Source organism: Diorhabda sublineata, chromosome 6, assembly GCF_026230105.1.
Source record: "Diorhabda sublineata isolate icDioSubl1.1 chromosome 6, icDioSubl1.1, whole genome shotgun sequence".
NCBI lineage: Eukaryota > Metazoa > Arthropoda > Insecta > Coleoptera > Chrysomelidae > Diorhabda > Diorhabda sublineata.
Genome location: NC_079479.1, coordinates 34893979 through 34913936, shown reverse-complemented (window position 1 = coordinate 34913936; position 19958 = coordinate 34893979). Strand labels below are relative to the sequence as shown.

General features: G+C 31.4%; 3 protein-coding genes across 6 annotated transcripts; 1 reads left to right on the top strand and 2 right to left on the bottom strand.

The window, feature by feature from the left end:
* Positions 1–4: 4 nt before the first annotated feature.
* LOC130445605 (glutaryl-CoA dehydrogenase, mitochondrial) lies at positions 5–2232 on the bottom strand. The gene is made up of 9 exons (XM_056781334.1): positions 1980–2232; positions 1842–1868; positions 1611–1745; positions 1144–1377; positions 956–1085; positions 748–902; positions 398–695; positions 187–347; positions 5–134 (listed from the first exon to the last, which is right to left on the bottom strand). The coding sequence occupies exons 1-9, from the start codon at positions 2059–2061 to the stop codon at positions 73–75; spliced, it is 1284 nt and encodes a 427-aa protein (XP_056637312.1). The 5' UTR covers positions 2062–2232; the 3' UTR covers positions 5–72.
* On the top strand, positions 2203–8093 carry LOC130445602 (integrator complex subunit 7). Its single transcript, XM_056781329.1, has 14 exons — positions 2203–2459; positions 2513–2642; positions 2700–2984; positions 3311–3471; positions 3525–3791; positions 3844–4000; positions 4052–4257; positions 4316–4614; positions 4669–4854; positions 4912–5210; positions 5969–6167; positions 6353–6649; positions 7561–7802; positions 7952–8093. Exons 1-14 carry the CDS (start codon positions 2369–2371, stop codon positions 8007–8009), a joined length of 2877 nt encoding a protein of 958 aa, XP_056637307.1. The 5' UTR covers positions 2203–2368; the 3' UTR covers positions 8010–8093.
* LOC130445603 (molybdenum cofactor biosynthesis protein 1) lies at positions 8005–19941 on the bottom strand. Of its 4 annotated transcripts, XM_056781332.1 has the most exons (8): positions 19622–19937; positions 19475–19568; positions 19210–19377; positions 18905–19153; positions 17269–17471; positions 16977–17208; positions 15539–15613; positions 10100–10173 (listed from the first exon to the last, which is right to left on the bottom strand). In XM_056781332.1, the coding sequence occupies exons 1-7, from the start codon at positions 19700–19702 to the stop codon at positions 15558–15560; spliced, it is 1083 nt and encodes a 360-aa protein (XP_056637310.1). In that variant the 5' UTR covers positions 19703–19937; the 3' UTR covers positions 10100–10173; positions 15539–15557. The 4 variants fall into 4 exon arrangements, with proteins under 4 accessions (XP_056637308.1, XP_056637309.1, XP_056637310.1 ...); XM_056781330.1 differs by lacking the exon at positions 15539–15613 and having other exon boundaries at positions 8005–10173; positions 19622–19941; XM_056781331.1 differs by lacking the exon at positions 15539–15613 and having other exon boundaries at positions 8005–10173; positions 19475–19565; positions 19622–19918.
* Between the last annotated feature and the right edge of the window lie 17 nt (positions 19942–19958).

Sequence of the window (19958 nt, the reverse complement as noted above, 5' to 3'; positions counted from 1 at the left end):
CAAATTTAAAATAAAACTTATATTTTTCAACATATATATAAAAATATATAAAATTTCTGTCTCTGTCAATAATTAAAACGCTGCTATTCCTGTTATTGCTCGTCCTAGAATCAACGCATGAATATCATGAGTACCTGAAATTAATCAATTTTAATAATAATTTGAAGCGTCTGACAGAAAATTAACCTTCGTAAGTATTAACAGCCTCAAGATTCATAACGTGACGGATAATATTATACTCATCAGATATTCCATTACCCCCTAACATATCACGAGCAGTTCTAGCTATATCTAGAGCTTTACCAGCATTGTTTCTTTTCAATAACGAAATCATTTGAGGTGTATGCCTGAAATTTAAAAATTAGTGAATAATTTCACCCGAAAACGTTCAACTCACAAATTTTGATCTTTTAATCGCCCAACTTGATAACATCCCATTAAACCTAAAGAAATCTCAGTTATCATATCAGCCATTTTTTTCTGCATCAATTGAGTGGCGGCTAGAGGTTTATTAAATTGTTTTCGCTCTAGCGTATAATTTCTAGCGATTTCTAAACAATTTTCTGCGGCGCCTAAAGCGCCCCAAGCGATTCCATAACGAGCGTTGTTGAGACAACCGAAAGGACCACTCATACCGACAACATTAGGTAGTAGATGATCTTCTGGTACTTTTACATTATCCATGAGAATCATACCTGAAAAATTGATAAAGAAATCTACAAAAATATCAGTTAATATATAATTTACCTGTCGTTGAGCCTCTAAGTGAAAATTTTCCTTCTATTTTTGGTGCTTCCAAGCCTTTACCATGTTCTTTTTTATTAACAATGAAACCTCTTACTTTATTGTCTTCGCATCTAGCCCAAACAATAAAAATATCTGATATAGGTGAATTCGTAATCCTAAAAGATTTTTATTTATTTAATTTTTATATATTATTGGATTCGAAACTTACCAAGTTTTACTACCATTTAATGTATAGGTTTTAGAAGAAGAATCGTATTTTGCTTTTGTCTCCATTTGTCCAATATCACTACCATGATTTGGTTCGGTTAAACCAAAACAACCAACGTATTCCCCTTTTGCTGAAAATCAAACTATTTTTCCTCTAGAATACCTTCAAATATAAAGATTTTATTTTACCTAAAATTGGAAGGTATTGTTGCTTTTGTTCTGGACTGCCGTAAGAATAAATAGCTCCCATAACCAAAGAAGATTGTACGCTTACAGCTGATCTATAAGAGCTATCAACTCTTTCAACTTCGCGTGTTAATAGTCCATAAGATACACTAGATACGCCCGCACAACCGTAACCTTTTATAGTACATCCTAAGCCCCCTAATGCTCCGATTTCGGACATGATTTCTCTATCAAAAACTGTTAAGAAGAAATTAATTTTTAAAGAAATATAAACCATTTACACAGTAATTTGTTTTCTTCGTTCCAATTAGTCTTGATATTTGATAGAAAATCAGTTTAAAATAACAAGTAGAACTAATTTTGTATTAAAAGAAACTTAAATCGAGACTATTCATTATGAAAAACATATAAAAAGGTCTAGCAAGTAAAGTGTTAAAGAAACTTACTTTATAAGCACTTAATTTACTTACCCTCATTTCTATTAGCTTCTTTAATTTGTGGTAATAATTTTTCTTGACAATATGCTCTAAATTGATCTCTAATTAATTTTTCTTCATCTGTTAATAGTGATTCTAAATTTAAAGGGTCTTGCCAATTAAATGAAGCTGTAAAAACATGTCAATAGACGAAATTTTGAAAAAAAAAACATTAAGATTTCAATTTTTTCTTAGATTATACACCAATAATAGATATATGCTTACCTGCATTAGAAAACTGTAGAAAATGACCTATAATTATGGTAAGAAAAGTATAAAACTTATAATAAAGTTGTTGCCTATTAAATTATATATATACATTAGAAAAATAACTTCTTTATCTCACTATATAAAAAAGGATACTTTTGTTGATAGTTCTTAGCAAATTTCTGGATAATTTCTTTGTTTTACTTAATATATTTAAAGACATTGTAGTAATATTCATAAAATACGTAATAATTAAAATTGCACATACATGTATTGCTTATCTCTATATTTATTAAAGTATTAACTGTATACATAAGTTCAACTGAGGGTCACGTATTTCATAACTATACTAAGTTAATTATTTAATTAAATTCATCATGGTTATGAATAAATTGTTTATTATAAAAACTTGGTAGATCATTTGTTTCTATAGAAAGTAATGACAGAAAAAGAAGAAGAATATAGCGGTTAAGTCTACCGAAAAATACCAAAACAAGCTATTTAATTATTGTTTCTAATAAATGTTTAATTAAGAATTTGTTAAAATGATGGGAGTAAGAGTAAATACTTTCAACGAAAATAATTTAGGTGAACCTGATCAAGATGCCAATTCAGCTTTAACCGAACTAGACAAAGGTTTGTACCAAAAAAAGTACGAAATTTAAAGTATAATTATATTGTTTCACAAGGTTTAAGATCGGCTAAAGTAGGTGAACAATGTGAAGCTATTGTAAGATTCCCTAAACTATTTGAAAAATATCCTTTCCCGATTTTAATAAATGCATCTCTGCTTAAATTGGCAGATGTATTTCGTATGGGGTAAGTACACTAACAAGAACAATTTAGATTATTTCTCTGTGATATTCTAATTTTCAGTAACAATTTTTTGAGACTATGCGTTTTGAGAGTTTGTCAACAGAGTGAAAAACATCTAGATAAAATATCAAACGTTGATGAATTTGTACGTAGAATTTATACTGTCATACATAGCAACGATCCTATTGCTAGAGCTGTGACTATAAGAATATTCGGAGCTGTTGCGGCGATTATTCCAGAACGGCAGCAAATTCAACATTGTATTAGGAGTAGTCTGGATTCACATGATAGTGTTGAAGTGGAAGCAGCCATTTATGGTGCAGTTCAGTTCGCAGCACAGTCAAAGTAAGAATTTAGTCAAATATATGCTTTTATTTCTTTGTTTCTAAACGCTTTATTCAGTATAAATATAAAATTGAATAGTTTTGCTGTTGTGGAAAGCTTTGTATGATATGATTGGTAGGCTTTAACAAAAATTGAGAAAAATGTTAGAATTCTAAGACTTGAGTATTTGGAATTTCTGGAATAAATAATTGAATTTTCATGACCGCTCAAGTTGATAAATGAAAGTAGACAGAAGTATACAAAACCATAAAAAATTGTTTAGAAAGTGGAATTGTTGATTTTCAAAATCCCTTGATTATTATTTAGTATAAAATACTTATTTTTAGAACATTTGCAATAAGTATGTGTAACAAAGTATCTGATATGATACAAAGGCAGTCAACTCCTGCTAATATGAAGCTACAACTAATTCCAATTCTACAATATATGCATCATGATACAAATACATCAGCTATGGTTAGATCTCTCTGTATTGAACTGTTACCAGGTGAAATAATGTTAATTAAATAAATATTTAGTATTGTTTCGAATCATTTTTAGGATATCCCGCTGTGGAATTTGTCTTAGTAACTTTAAATGCTTTAACAAAATTAGCTGAAGCCACTTTAGTAGACATACCGAGTCAGGTTAATTTATTATTGAACTATCTGAAGAGCGATCCTCGTTGGGAAATTAAATTGAGAGCATTACAACATTTATATGAGTTAGCGAAACCAGGAGCACACTTATGGCCTCCAGGTGCAATTGATGAGATTATAAATTTTGCTTTGAATACCGATCAAAAGAAAATTTTGTCTCCATCTTTAAGTAAGTATTTTTTTATTGTAATTATTGTGATGTTCATAACATTTTCATTTAGGAGTGTTGCAAGTGTTGGTGGAATCCCCAAAAATGTGTTACGAGCACAGATCATCGGGTTCCAAACTTAGAGAACTCTGTTACAATCACTGTTATTCTCCAGAACCCAAAATAGGGGCGCAAGCGATACAAATACTCAGCCATATATTGTGTTATTGGTAATTATTTATTATAATAATTTTTTTTTTGTTAAATCTATTTTTTTTTAGCTATAAAGAAAATATACCAACTGAAGGGGAAGAAGAAATAACAGCAGCATTAGAAACGCTAATTTTATTATTAACTTTTATGAAAACAAAACATTCGGTACATTTAAAAACAGTTTTAAAATGTGCCGTTCAATTATGTGAAGCTAAAGATCAATTCTGTGAAATATTTGTAGAATTGTTAGGAACTCGATTGGATAATGTTGATGGTAAATAAATAGATGATGATAATCGACAGATTTAACCCCACGTGATTATTTTTTTTAGGCGATAATACTCTGACGATATGTGAAACTCTTGGCGCTATTGGTAGTTTAAGACCGGAAACTCTAATACCACTTATTGATACTATTATAAATATATTAACGGCTCTGAATGAAATTAGGGAACCGACTCAATTGCAAACCCAAACGAAAACCATGTTATGTACTTTGATGTTTCAGACTTTATGTGGTCACAAATGGAATGAAGATACTTTTGATATTGTGATGAAAGTAGTGGGTAATAATAATATGTGGGCTAATTATTGTATAGCAAGAGCTGCTATGAGATACGGTCATCATAAGGTATGTTTTTATTATCAATATCGTTATTTTTTTTTCAATAAAAAAATATTCCAGGTGGCGCATCATATTTTCCTTGGACTTACTGAACAAGTTAGTTCAGAACATTTCCACTTTTGGTTGATATGTTTGAAAGAATTATCCAAAGCTGAATGCGAATTGTACAGTGAAGATTCCGAAACGCTTATCACTAGATTAGATTCCGCCGTGATACATTATAATAAAGCGATAGCAGCTTTAAAGGCGAGTTTATATTGTTTAATTAATATTGTAAAGATTTTTTGATGAATGTCTTTTCAGGCTGCTAGTACCCCTCAACATAATCTGGCATTTCAAGCGGAATATATGAAAATTAGAACCGATTACTTACATTGTTTATTACAATTGATTTATAGTTGTAATATATTGTGTATAGTACCACCTCCGGCGATAGCAGCCACTTTAGTTCAGAATACTAGAGACGAATACCAGAGGCACGGTTATATTACGAATCAATTGAGAAAATGCGCCAAGGATTTTAAAAATTGCGGTGATATGCATTGGAAATTGTATCAAACAACTTTCGATGCCGATCCTGCCACACTTGAAATCATACAAATGTAAGTACATGAAAATATCAGGTGTTAGGTGATAATTTAACAACGTTATCAGATTTTGAAAGTGTAATGGAAAATATAACCTCAAACCGTAACTCTTTTACTAGTAACAACAACTGTCATATATGTCAGACACATTTTAGTTCTTCTTTTTTATCGAATATAACAGACGTTAGGTTGCGTTTATTTGAACTATGCGAATTATAGTCAAAGTCAAGGGATAGCAGCTATGGAGGCAGTCTTGTTTCACTAGTAACAAAAACTGTCATATATGTCAGACACATTTTAGGAAATGTTAACTAATGAGGTTATGTTGATGAGAATGGTTTTCCTTTTATTTTAGTTAATAAATATTATTGTGTTTGTCAATAGATCTGGTTATATTCCCTAATAAGATCATTTTAATTTAACTGAAAAATGAAACTACCTATAACTGAATGTTAATGTTAAAATTGCTCTTATATAATATTTCATTGTAAAGATCATGTTTAAAGAACCACTGGGGACAGATTATTAAAACCCTTAAAGATACTTTTAGGGTTGAAAACTTGTTTTTTTTAAAGAAAGTTTTTTTGCTTGCTCCAAAAAAATAATTATTCCTCGATAAAATCAATATCTAGTGAATACCAAAGATGAATATAATAGTTGGAACTTCTACGTAAAAAGGTAACTGGAGGAAATTGATTGATAGGAAATATTATTCCTAAACGTAAACTTATCTTGTACAAAGAATATTGTTTTATGACTTTTATTTGTTTCAGTCTGCAACAAACTTGTGTCTTATTAGAAAAATGTGTGGAAAGTTTGTGTGTGAGTGGTACTAAACTGAAAGACGAATACATCGAATTCGGTTCCAAGCAAACTAAATTGGAATCGCAGCAACTTGTAAAGGCTTGCGAAAACGCTTTAAAAATCGCCCAAAGCGTTTCGGAGGAAAATAATTCCACTATAACGCATAGTGTGAGTATTTTCATTTATTTCCTAAATTTCATCACCGTTGATAATTATTTTAACTTCAAACATTGATATGTACTTAGAATTGATCAGATTTTATTAACTAAACCCAAATTTATTTGAGCGAATATTTATTATTTTAGTTCAAGTGAGGTTATGAAACTGATATATTTATCAATTTATATTTGTAGCAAGTAGAAGTTCTAAAAAAAATAATAGAAATATTAATAAACGCATCTTTACCGATACCCCGGTATTTTTTCCAAGTATTACAATCAACCAGCGTGAAGTTGGCCATATCACCGCAACCTAGAGTATTGGGGGAATTTATAAGCGTACAAGCCGGTTCGCAATTAGCTGTCAAAGTAGAGGGCGTTATACAACACGGCATGAAACCGGGATTATTCCGAAAAATAGACGAGGTTATTATTAACGTCACTTCGCAGTTGCAAACTAATCCGAAAAATAAAGATAGTTTGGATCCTAAGGTATAGTATCGTTAAATTTTCGAAATTGTTATTCTAAAGTATAAAACTTAACCTCAAACTTGACTCTTTCAATAGTAACAACTGTCATATGTCAGTACATTTTAGTTCTCCTTTTTTATCGAATATAACAGACGTTACGTTTTGTTTACAGTATTTCTTTAATACAATTCATTAAAATATACAGAAAACGATAAATAACTTGATATAATGTACGATACAGTCACACCGAATGTCAACAAGACGTTTTATACTTTATTGTCTTTAGTCAGGGATGTAATTCATTTTTTTTATTAATGTTATAATAAAATATACGGAATTATATTACTTGAAAGGTATTAACTTATTAAAAAGTGTAAAATATAACCTCAAACTTGACTCTTTCAATAGTAACAACTGTCATATGTCAGTACATTTTAGTTCTCCTTTTTTATCGAATATAAATGACGTTACGTGGTATTTATATTTTGTTTCACTTGTAACCACAACTGTCATTTGTCAGGCAACTGTTAGTTCTTATTTTTTATCGAATATAATTGACGTTACGTTTTGTTTACAGAATTTCTTTAATCACAATTCGTTAAAATATACAGAAAACGATAAATAACTTGATATAATGTACGATACAGTCACACCGAATGTCAACAAGACGTTTTATACTTTATCGTCTTTAGTCAGGAATGTAATTCATGTTTTTTTATTAATGTTATAATAAAATATACGGAATCATATTACTTGCAAGATATTAACTTATTAAAAAATGTAAAATATAACCTCAAACGTAACTCTTTAACCAGTAACAACTGTCATATTTTAGTTCTTCTTTTTTACCGATCAAAACTGACGTTAGGTTATGTTAATTTCTTGTTTCACTTGTAACAACTGTCATATAGTGTAATTTTTTTACTTTGTAGCTGCTGGAACAAGTGTCAATTTTGACACAAACCGTTACACCACACAAAGATTTTTTCACCGCTCAATTTTTATTGGCTTTTCCTAGAGGTGGGCAATATTTGTTATCGGTCGAAGCATCCGTTATTGACGAAGAAACTAATATATGGAAAACTGGACCGAAATCTACTTTAACCGTAAAAGTACCAGAAGAAACTAAATTGGCTCCTATAACGGTACCTGGTATGGCCAACAATGCAAACGTGTAAGTATGATGTTTATTAATGTATATAGTGTGTGGACAATAAAATTACAACGGTATCAATCAATATATCAATTAACCTCCATAATAATGTGGATTTTCATCAACAAACATATTTCTTGAGTTTTCGTTAGAATCTTCTTTTTTTTCAGGATTCTTATGCCGGAAGACAGCCTATTCGTACGTCCCCAACAAAAAAAGACTATTTAGTTAATAGAATTTATATTTACACTAAAAAAATATTTTATAAACAATTCCAATAAAAAATATGTTAACAATTATAAACTTTATTATTTGTGATCTTTTTTTTCTATAAGTAATCATTTTCAACTTGTTATCGTTATCTAAAAGGCACTTGGAATTTAAGTTATTTGTTTCAAGTGAAAAAGTGAAGTTTGTAGTGAGTCAGATACCCCTGACCGTACCCGAAACTACAAAATTGATTATTTAAAGAGAAGGGAAAACATGAAATTTATTTCGCTCGATATCATGTAGGAAAAAATCTTTTTTTTTTTTTTAGTGTATATTCAAACAAAACTTTCAAATTCACCTCTATCAAGTGTATAGAGATGTGATTTTTATAGTTACTTGTTTGTAACTATAAAAGTAACATTTTTCCAGTATAGAGATGGGAATTTCCACTTGGATCTCTTTTAACCCGGAAATAACTGCTCTTGAAAGTTAGAGATGGGACTTTCGACTCGAATTTTTGTCAATAACAATAAATATGGAAATATCCATACAGTAGAAAATAGGACATTATCAAAATATACAGATTTCAAGCCTAAATTTGGAAATTTCCACATCCATAAATTAAAAAATGAAGTATAGAGATGGGATTCACTGCTTGTAACCCAACAGCTGAATTATAAAATTTAAATTCGTGAATAACAGACTTAAAACATAAAGACAAATCTTTCGATCAGCATTCTTGGAATAAAATTGGAGATTTAATTAATTTGTCGGAACTACTTTTCTTCAGCTAGCGATTGGATTAGATAACGTGATCTATTTCGAAGAATTAGTAACATCCACCATTATTTGAGCCTCTTTTTCGGAGATTTTTTGAACCACAAGACACAATATAAAAACTGATGATCAAGCCAAAACTTCCATACCAAAGAAACATAATGAGGACTCATTGGAGCGACTATTTCTCTCCAAGGGAAGACTCCATATCGAAGAAATAGAATGAAAATTCACCGGTGCGACGATTTCTCTCCAAGGGAAGACTCCAAATTGAAGAAATAGAATGAAAATTCACCGGTGCGACGATTTATCTTCAAGGAAAGACTCCATATTGAAGAAATAGAATGAAAATTCACCGGTGCGACGATTTCTCTCCAAGGGAAGACTCCATATTGAAGAAATAGAATGAAAATTCACCGGAGCGACTATTTCTCTCCAAGGGAAGACTTCTATACCGAAGAAATAGAATGAGAACTCACCGATGAGACGATTTGTCTTCAATTTTTCAAGCTAGATTTGTCTGTGTGGTCTCCAAGAAATGTAGAATCATAAAAAAACGTTTTGTCCTTAGTCCTTTTAGATCTTTTACCACTTTTTCGGTCAGAATAGCATTAACAGTACGGTTGAAGTGAATAAAATACTCGAGGACGTTTCATATTTAAAATTCTTATCCTAATGACGCCTAATTCTTGATTTTTAACGATCAAATTAAACTATTTACAAATGGAATGATAGATTTCGAAAGAAACGGCGTATTAAACAACTCCCACGGTCGGAGAAAAAACACCGGTCGTCGGTTTTCTATTATAATCCCTCAATTCGAATACCTCGGCACCATAATCCCCGCTTTTGCCCCCCTTTTTATTCAATAGATGTATATCCGATATAACGATGCTTTTGCTAACAGCTTTACACATATCGTAAACTGTTAAAGCCGCAACACTAACGGCGGTCATCGCTTCCATTTCGACACCGGTTTTGCCTTCGCAATGCACCTGAGCCTGTATCTCGACAGTTTCTTTTTCTTTGTTAAGATGAGCGGTCACTTTGACGCTGGATAAAACGATATTGTGACAAAGCGGTATGATTTCGGACGTCTTCTTGGCCCCGGTGATTCCCGCTATTTCCGCTAGCGTTAAAACGTCTCCTTTCTTCGTGGAATTTTCGAGGATCAATTGAGTGATACGAGGACCTACTTTAACTACCGCCGAGGCGGTCGCGTAACGTTGAGTTACGTTTTTACCGGCGACGTCCACCATGTGGATTTTACCGCGTTTATCGACGTGCGACAGTTCTTCTTCGTCGGTGTGTTTGGTGGAACAGTGTCTTTTGGATTGGTACGACGTAACGCGCGGGAAAAGGTGCGACAATTTATTGCGAGGCAAAAACATGTTGATTTTGGAATCTGAAAATAATAAGCGATTTAATCAATAATCGGTATCATCGTTTCGATGACATTTATACGCCGAAAATTTGCTTCATATCAACCAATTGAAGTCAAATTCAATTTATTTTACGAATTTATCATTTAATTCAATGTTTACGTCGTCAATATCAATAAGGATACCGAAAATTTTAATTCGGTAGAAACTGTTTGATGTAGACTGGAAAAATTTGTAAAAATTTTCCTCTAATAGTAAGAAGTATATCAAAAATGGGATTTTAAGGGGTTATGGCAAAAAAAATCCGATTGAGCCCCTCTGGAACAAGTTCCCGCTTCAGAAATAGATTCCTAAGAGGACGGAGCAAATTGGAATCCAATTGAGCCTCTTTGGGACCAATTTGGACATTATAAACCATCCCACGTATCCACCTGATTTACTACCATGTTGTTTTTTCCTCTAATGGTAAAAAGTATACCGAAAACAGGTTTTTAAGAGGATCTAGCAAAATTAAAAGCCAATTGAGCCTCTCAGGATCAAACTCAAGTACCAAAAACAGAGTCGTTAAGAGTATATAGCAAAAATGGAATACACTCGAGCTCCTGTGGAACAAACTGACGCTTCAAAAATAAATTTTTGAGAGGATGGAGCAAATCTGAATCCAATTCAGCCTCTTTGGGACCATTTTGGATATTATAAACCATCCCACGTATACACCTGATTTACTACCATGTTGTTTTTTCCTCTAATGGTAAAAATTATACCGAAAACAGGTTTTTAAGAGGATCTAGCAAAATTAAAAGCCAATTGAGCCTCTCAGGATCAAACTCAAGTACCAAAAACAGAATCTTAAGAGTATATAGCAAAAATGGAATCCACTCGAACTCATGTGGAACAAGCTGACGCTTCAGAAATAGATTCCTAAGAGGAAGGAGCAAATCGGAATCCAATTGAGCCTCTTTGGGACCATTTTGGATATTATAAACCATCCCACGTATCCACCTGATTTACTACCATGTTGTTTTTTCCTCTAATGGTAAAAATTATACCGAAAACAGGTTTTTAAGAGGATGTAGCAAAATTAAAATCCAATTGAGCCTCTCAGGATCAAACTCAAGTACCAAAAACAGAGTCGTTAAGAGTATATAGCAAAAATGGAATCCACTCGAGCTCCTGCGGAACAAGCTGACGGTTCAGAAATAGATTCCTAAGAGGACGGAGCAAATTGGAATCTAATTGAACATCTTTGGGACCATTTTGGATATTATAAACCATCCCACGTATCCACCTGATTTACTACCATGTTGTTTTTTCCTCTAATGGTAAAAATTATACCGAAAACAGATTTTTAAGAGGATGTAGCAAAATTAAAATCCAATTGAGCCTCTCAGGATCAAACTCAAGTACCAAAAACAGAATCTTAAGAGTATATAGCAAAAATGGAATCCACTCGAACTCATGTGGAACAAGCTGACGCTTCAGAAATAGATTCCTAAGAGGACGGAGCAAATTGGAATCCAATTCAGCCTCTTTGGGACCATTTTGGATATTATAAACCATCCCACGTATACACCTGATTTACTACCATGTTGTTTTTTCCTCTAATGGTAAAAATTATACCGAAAACAGGTTTTTAAGAGGATCTAGCAAAATTAAAAGCCAATTGAGCCTCTCAGGATCAAACTCAAGTACCAAAAACAGAATCTTAAGAGTATATAGCAAAAATGGAATCCACTCGAACTCATGTGGAACAAGCTGACGCTTCAGAAATAGATTCCTAAGAGGAAGGAGCAAATCGGAATCCAATTGAGCCTCTTTGGGACCATTTTGGATATTATAAACCATCCCACGTATCCACCTGATTTAGTACCATGTTGTTTTTTCCTCTAATGGTAAAAATTATACCGAAAACAGGTTTTTAAGAGGATTTAGCAAAATTAAAATCCAATAGAGCCTCTCAGGATCAAACTCAAGTACCAAAAACAGAGTCTTAAGAGTATATAGCAAAAATGGAATCCACTCGAACTCATGTGGAACAAGCTGACGCTTCAGAAATAGATTCCTAAGAGGATGGAGCAAATCGGAATCCAATTGAGCCTCTTTGGGACCATTTTGGATATTATAAACCATCCCACGTATACACCTGATTTACTACCATGTTGTTTTTTCCTCTAATGGTAAAAATTATACCGAAAACAGGTTTTTAAGAGGATGTAGCAAAATTAAAATCCAATTGAGCCTCTCAGGATCAAACTCAAGTACCAAAAACAGAGTCGTTAAGAGTATATAGCAAAAATGGAATCCACTCGAGCTCCTGCGGAACAAGCTGACGCTTCAGAAATAGATTCCTAAGAGGACGGAGCAAATTGGAATCTAATTGAACATCTTTGGGACCATTTTGGATATTATAAACCATCCCACGTATCCACCTGATTTACTACCATGTTGTTTTTTCCTCTAATGGTAAAAATTATACCGAAAACAGGTTTTTAAGAGGATCTAGCAAAATTAAAAGCCAATTGAGCCTCTCAGGATCAAACTCAAGTACCAAAAACAGAGTCTTAAGAGTATATAGCAAAAATGGAATCCACTCGAACTCATGTGGAACAAGCTGACGCTTCAGAAATAGATTCCTAAGAGGATGGAGCAAATCGGAATCCAATTGAGCCTCTTTGGGACCATTTTGGATATTATAAACCATCCCACGTATACACCTGATTTACTACCATGTTGTTTTTTCCTCTAATGGTAAAAATTATACCGAAAACAGGTTTTTAAGAGGATGTAGCAAAATTAAAATCCAATTGAGCCTCTCAGGATCAAACTCAAGTACCAAAAACAGAGTCTTAAGAGTATATAGCAAAAATGGAATCCACTCGAACTCATGTGGAACAAGCTGACGCTTCAGAAATAGATTCCTAAGAGGATGGAGCAAATCGGAATCCAATTGAGCCTCTTTGGGACCATTTTGGATATTATAAACCATCCCACGTATACACCTGATTTACTACCATGTTGTTTTTTCCTCTAATGGTAAAAATTATACCGAAAACAGGTTTTTAAGAGGATGTAGCAAAATTAAAATCCAATTGAGCCTCTCAGGATCAAACTCAAGTACCAAAAACAGAGTCGTTAAGAGTATATAGCAAAAATGGAATCCACTCGAGCTCCTGCGGAACAAGCTGACGCTTCAGAAATAGATTCCTAAGAGGACGGAGCAAATTGGAATCTAATTGAACATCTTTGGGACCATTTTGGATATTATAAACCATCCCACGTATACACCTGTTTTACTACCATGTTGTTTTTTCCTCTAATGGTAAAAAGTATACCGAAAACAGGTTTTTAAGAGGATGTAGCAAAATTAAAATCCAATTGAGCCTCTCAGGATCAAACTCAAGTACCAAAAACAGAATCTTAAGAGTATATAGCAAAAATGGAATCCACTCGAACTCATGTGGAACAAGCTGACGCTTCAGAAATAGATTCCTAAGAGGATGGAGCAAATCGGAATCCAATTGAGCCTCTTTGGGACCATTTTGGATATTATAAACCATCCCACGTATACACCTGATTTACTACCATGTTGTTTTTTCCTCTAATGGTAAAAATTATACCGAAAACAGGTTTTTAAGAGGATTTAGCAAAATTAAAATCCAATTGAGCCTCTCAGGATCAAACTCAAGTACCAAAAACAGAGTCTTAAGAGTATATAGCAAAAATGGAATCCACTCGAACTCATGTGGAACAAGCTGACGCTTCAGAAATAGATTCCTAAGAGGATGGAGCAAATCGGAATCCAATTGAGCCTATTTGGGACCATTTTGGATATTATAAACCATCCCACGTATCCACCCGATTTACTACCATGTTGTTTTTTCCTCTAATGGTAAAAATTATACCGAAAACTGATTTTTAAGAGGATGTAGCAAAATTAAAATCCAATTGAGCCTCTCAGGATCAAACTCAAGTACCAAAAACAGAGTCGTTAAGAGTATATAGCAAAAATGGAATCCACTCGAGCTCCTGCGGAACAAGCTGACGCTTCAGAAATAGATTCCTAAGAGGACGGAGCAAATTGGAATCTAATTGAACATCTTTGGGACCATTTTGGATATTATAAACCATCCCACGTATCCACCTGATTTACTACCATGGTTTTTAAGAGGATCTAGTAAAATTAAAATCCAATTGAGCCTCTCAGGATCAAACTCAAGTACCAAAAACAGAGTATATAGCAAAATTGGAATCCAATAGAACCTCTTTGGGACGACTGATCTAACAAGTATAACAAAAAAAATATTTTTGAGGGTATATAGCAAAATTAAAATCCAATCTAGCCTTTTTGAAATGATCCCATACAATTTCTGGAAGGAACTCGTATTAGCCCGATTTACTACCAACCGATTTTTGATTTTATATCAGATAGTTTTTTTTACAATTACATAACTCAAAAGTTTTATCTAGTTTTAATTGATGGCTCAAGCTGAATCCTTGAAATTTTATATTTATAGTAAAATTACTTTCGTTTCCTTAGTCGGTTACTCAAATAAAAAATTTTTGAGGTTAAGTTTTATGCAGACAAATAAATCACTAATTACGATAAGAGTTATATTTTAAAAATAATCTCGAGACAGATTTATTTGCGACAACAATCCAAATATGATTTCAACTAAATGGTCATGCGGATAAAGTTGATGCAATGGAAATAAAAACGTTTACACCAGAACGATTATTGTACCTCACCTAAATAAATTGAAACACAAACGCCCGGATATTAGTCACAATAAATATTTATTAATAATCAACATGATCAAAAATGAACTTTTTTAATAATCATTCATTAAAATATGAATTCCGCGACGACCTTCTACTACCACCACAGACACTTGTAAACTAACAGTTTTTTAATTATAGAGATGGGGTTTAAGTTTCAGTTCGAAAATAACTAGTTTGTCAAGTATAGAGATGGAGCTTTTATTTACCTATTTGATACTTCTAAAATACCAGAGGTGGTACTTTCAACTTGCACTTCAGTTACTTACAGTTCCTCTAGTATATAATAAACAAACAAACAAAAAAAAATAACACCTTTTTTTAGTATAGAGATGAGATTTTTCATTTGTATCTTCGTCACTTCCAAAGAAACTATTTTTGAATTATAAAAATGGAAATATATTGCTTCAAATAATCTATTTTTAGCTTCCCCTACTATTTATTGTAGCTATAAACTCTCTATTTACAAAAAAATTATATTTACACATCTAATTTTCAAATTTCATTCCGGAAACTTAAATAGCAAGACGTTGACTTGATATTTTTATGAAATTTGTTTTAAAACGACTGACCATAACCGCAATTATGATTATTTTTAACAAACTACTCTACCTTTTAACTATATAACTTTCTAGCCACCAATAAGTATCATAGGACGGTTTGCCATTTGAGATATGTTCATCATTCCTGGAAAATAGTTTACTAGAGTCAATAGAGGTTAAAGGGTTAAGGGTTAATCCTCAATTTTCAACATAATTATGTTATTTATCTTTGGATATTTGAAAATATTGGTAATATCTGATTATTTTACTTTCTGGTCCTTCGAGCTAAGGAACCAAGGAACTAACAATAGAATTAATAAATATTTACTAAATAATTTCCCAATTTTCAATGTCTATTAGTACAAAATATCAATTATTATTTTTACTAACCAATATTGCACAAAAACAATTCATGAATTTTAATAAGTCTGAAAGGTACTGTAGAAATTAAAATTTAAAAAAGAGTTATGTGAGAATTTAACAGATTTTTGTTTTGACATGAACTGGTAGACCACACCCGTGGAACAGAGGGTCAAGAAGTCATCTAAACATATAACAAAGATAATTGAGATGTAGTTCAACAGAAAATTTACTATTTCATTTTATAAACCAATTAGTAAATTATTTAGGTATACCTTTTATAATTTCTAGTCAAAATCGAAATATTTACAATAAACTTATATAGTATCAGGTAAATATATTAAAAAATATATAGAGTTTCTAAGATTCAGTTCTATATATTATACATTAAGATTATATAAAATTTTTCAGGGATTTAATATGATAAAAATGTTTATTAGTATTCAAATTGTTAATACTGAACCCCGGCGATTGTTATTATCCACCACAAAGCAAATAAACGAAACTTATATGAAAAATTAATACACGAAATATTAAAACGAGCTGGAATTATTCATGTTCCAAATCCAATTTTATTTACCAATTAAAAATAAACTATTAGATTAAATATCACTAACCCAACTTACCGATTACATCAACTTACGAATCGTATATTTGGTGATTATCCATTTTATTATGAACTATAGGTCACAAGTTCAAAAGATCAGTTAAAGTCTATTATATTCGTGATAACAAACGTTTACATCTCAAAATGTTTCGTTTTAAAATTTTTGTTATGTCAACAAGGTAAGCTAATAAAATTCTTCTTCTTTTCATCCGCTCGGCCATTGACATAATAAAACATAATCATTTAATAAACTTGTCATAACCAAACTAACGTCGATTATAATTCGATTAATTTCTAACCTCATTCGATTAACTTCTATAAACAAATTTGATGGGCGTGAATGAAGTAGAAATAAATAAAAATTTAATGTTCATATTGAAAAAATATAATAAAAATAAAAGTTTTATAAGAAGAGTGATCAGGTAATGTGTTTAATTGATTTCAATACATTTTAGTTTTCTAATTCTAATAAAAACTTTAAAAATTGGATTTGAAAATGTTTTTTATTAAATTTCGACTTTATAAATGAAGATATACATACCTGCGTGTTGTTTTTTCTTTCTTTTGACAGCTGCGCTAATAAGAGCAGTTAAATCATCGTCGGAACATTTATTTCTAATTGCGTCTCGTAAAGACACTTCAGTATTACCAAAAAGACAAACTTTTAAATTACCGTCAGCCGTAATTCTTAACCTATTACAAGAACCACAAAAGTGGTCGCTCATTGAAGTTATAAAACCTATTTGACCTTCGTATCCCGGAACTTTCCAAGCCTTAAAATAATTATTCGCTATCATCACGAAAAAACGAAAAATTATTAAATGTATCTTTACTTTAGATGTGTCGTTTGGATTATTTTCCAAAGGTGAAAAATCCGGCCATTTTTGACGTATTTTATTAACCATATCCTTGTAAGACACCATTTTTTTAACATCCCACTTATTACCAGTAAAGGGCATATATTCAATGAACCTAACATCAAAATTTTTATCTCTAGTAAGTTCCACAAAATCACATATTTCATCATCGTTGAAATCTAAAATTCTTTTTTTTAATATCAACACTTTAGACTCATAACTCATAATTACATACATGGAAGCAAAAAAGTCAAATATGTGCTATAGAAAGGTAAATATCTCATGAAAGTGAAAATAATTAATAAAAAAAACAGAATTGACAACAAAACCAAATTATCTAAAATGTGGACGTTAACAGAAGAGAGAAGCTAAAGTAATAACTAATAAGTCATCAAGAGATAAGACAATATTTATAATTTTATTGAGAAACAGTAATACAAGTAACGATTATCACAAAATGAAACTTAGTAAGAAAAGCAAAAAACTAATGAACATTCATCTGTAAACTAAATGACCCAACTGATTCTGCAAACCTCCTGGTAAAATAAGTTGAAAAAATGATGAAAAAGCTTTTGCTTACTCAAAATTTAATGTTAGATCAATTATTTTTCATAATTGAGCAAATACAGTGTGATTAACTAGCATTCAAAGGAAATAATATACTCTACAATGACCGAAGATAGTAAAAAAGTAAATAATACTAAAGGAGAAAATAAAAGTGAAGAAACAACTTATTCTGGAAGGAAACTAACATTCTGTAAAGTCTAGAACGCATTCAGGATATTATAATTTAATTAATTATATTTTTAAAAGTTTGTTTGTTGTAATAATTCCATATAATCAGATATCTACAGCAAAGCAAACTAAAGATGTGAATGTGGAGATGCTGTAAATGTTGAAAAGCCATTTGTTATATTAAAAAATAACCTTGGATCCAAATAACAAACAATTTATAAACCGCAATAAAGATAATTTGATATTAATTTCATTTTTAGGTATATTTTATTCCAAATAAAACCGTTATTTTCAGCAATCAAATAAAAATTTGGATTAAAAATGACAAGAAAAATAGCACAGTGGTACTCAACTGAGAAGGAAATATCAAAAGCTGTCCGGTGTTTTCTTCATACATTTATATCATCAAACTATTTAAATGTTAATCTAAAACATATAAAGTAACCACACCCATATTAAAATAAAATAAAAAGTACTAAAATGAGATTTCTAAAGAAAATAAACAATAAATCAAGATATGACAAAATAAAGAAAAAATTTAATTTCAAAACAAAATAGAAGGAGGAGAATTAACAATGGGAAAGGAACGATTAATAAGGAAGATATATGAAGCACAAACTTACAAAAAAAAGAACTGATCGAAGAGGATCTGGACAGAAGAAATTAAGATAGCAGAGGAAAATCTACGAATAAGATGGCAGCAGGAAACAAAAGACACAAGATAGGAGAGAATGGAAACTACTGTGGAAAAAGGAGCCCACGTAATGACTCAACTCCAACATACCTTCGAGATTAAATAATACAAACAAACTACCCTTAAAACCATTTTTTTAAGCAGAATAAAGTTGCAGATATTCAAGGAAGAATATAAACTTACCTTTCATCATTACGCAATTAATTTTAACAGGATTGTACCCTAATTGGAATGCCAAATCAATACCCATCATTACTCTCTGCCATCCTTTTCTCCGTGCCATAACTTCATACCTTTCTGGTTTCAAAGTATCTAAACTAACATTTAAAATATCTAAACCGGCTTTTTGTAAAGATACCAATTGTTTAGTCAAAACTAAACCGTTTGTAGTCATTGCGACGATCTGAAGTCCATCAATTTTTTTTAAATTGTCTAAGAAATGATATCACACATCAATTTGATTTAAGGACAAAGCGAAATGTACTTACAAATAATATCAACTAAATCCCTTCTAATTGTAGGTTCTCCTCCTGTTAATCTAATTTTTGTCACTCCTTCTTTTACAAAAAGTTCGGCTATTTTCAGTACCTCATCTGTGGTTAATAATTTAGAATTTTCTGTTAGTTTAACACCTTCGGCTGGCATACAATATTTACCTTAAAATTAAAGTATTTAAGAATCGTCGCAAGCGGTGTTAATCTTGAGAAAATATATTTCTTAAGATTAACAATGCAATTTATTGATTTATTTTACATCTCAAATTGCATTTTTCCGTTAAAGAAATTCTTAAATAAGTATGATTTCTTCCAAACAAATCTGTGAGAACGGTTGGTAATTTCACATCCTCCTGAAATATGAATCACTTAAAACTACTTATACATACAAGAATTTATTAATAACCTTTGCCACTGGTACTGATATCTTCGTAGAAAAAGTTCTTTTTGAAACATCGCTTAAAATTCTAAAAAACAATTTATGCATTCCTAAATAAATAAAAGTTCAAGTATTAAATACAACAAATAATTTGTTCCAAAAATTTCACTAACGGGAATATATATTATGCAAAAAACAGAATAAGAAACATTTTATATTGGTAAATATTTCGTTCCCTAGAACGCTGTTAAGTTACAAACTATAATTAACGCGGTCAAAGTCAAATTATTAATCGCAACATATCGCGAAGCCGGTTCACATTGGTTGACCCCTTCGTTTTCTCTACTATTCTACTTGTAGTATT

Excerpts from the sequence above, each read along its gene's own strand:
- LOC130445603 (XM_056781330.1), bottom strand. The coding sequence starts at position 19,702 with ATGCATAAATTGTTTTTTAGAATTTTAAGCGATGTTTCAAAAAGAACT. Across the intron at positions 19,569-19,621 it reads TATCAGTACCAGTGGCAAAG|GAGGATGTGAAATTACCAAC; the intron begins GTTATTAATAAA and ends TTCATATTTCAG. Across the intron at positions 19,378-19,474 it reads GGAAAAATGCAATTTGAGAT|GTAAATATTGTATGCCAGCC; the intron begins GTAAAATAAATC and ends TTTAATTTTAAG.
- LOC130445605 (XM_056781334.1), bottom strand. The coding sequence starts at position 2,061 with ATGAATATTACTACAATGTCTTTAAATATATTAAGTAAAACAAAGAAA. Across the intron at positions 696-747 it reads ACTTAGAGGCTCAACGACAG|GTATGATTCTCATGGATAAT; the intron begins GTAAATTATATA and ends TCAATTTTTCAG. Across the intron at positions 135-186 it reads GGCTGTTAATACTTACGAAG|GTACTCATGATATTCATGCG; the intron begins GTTAATTTTCTG and ends GATTAATTTCAG.
- LOC130445602 (XM_056781329.1), top strand. The coding sequence starts at position 2,369 with ATGATGGGAGTAAGAGTAAATACTTTCAACGAAAATAATTTAGGTGAA. Across the intron at positions 4,258-4,315 it reads TCGATTGGATAATGTTGATG|GCGATAATACTCTGACGATA; the intron begins GTAAATAAATAG and ends TATTTTTTTTAG. Across the intron at positions 6,650-7,560 it reads AAGATAGTTTGGATCCTAAG|CTGCTGGAACAAGTGTCAAT; the intron begins GTATAGTATCGT and ends TTTACTTTGTAG.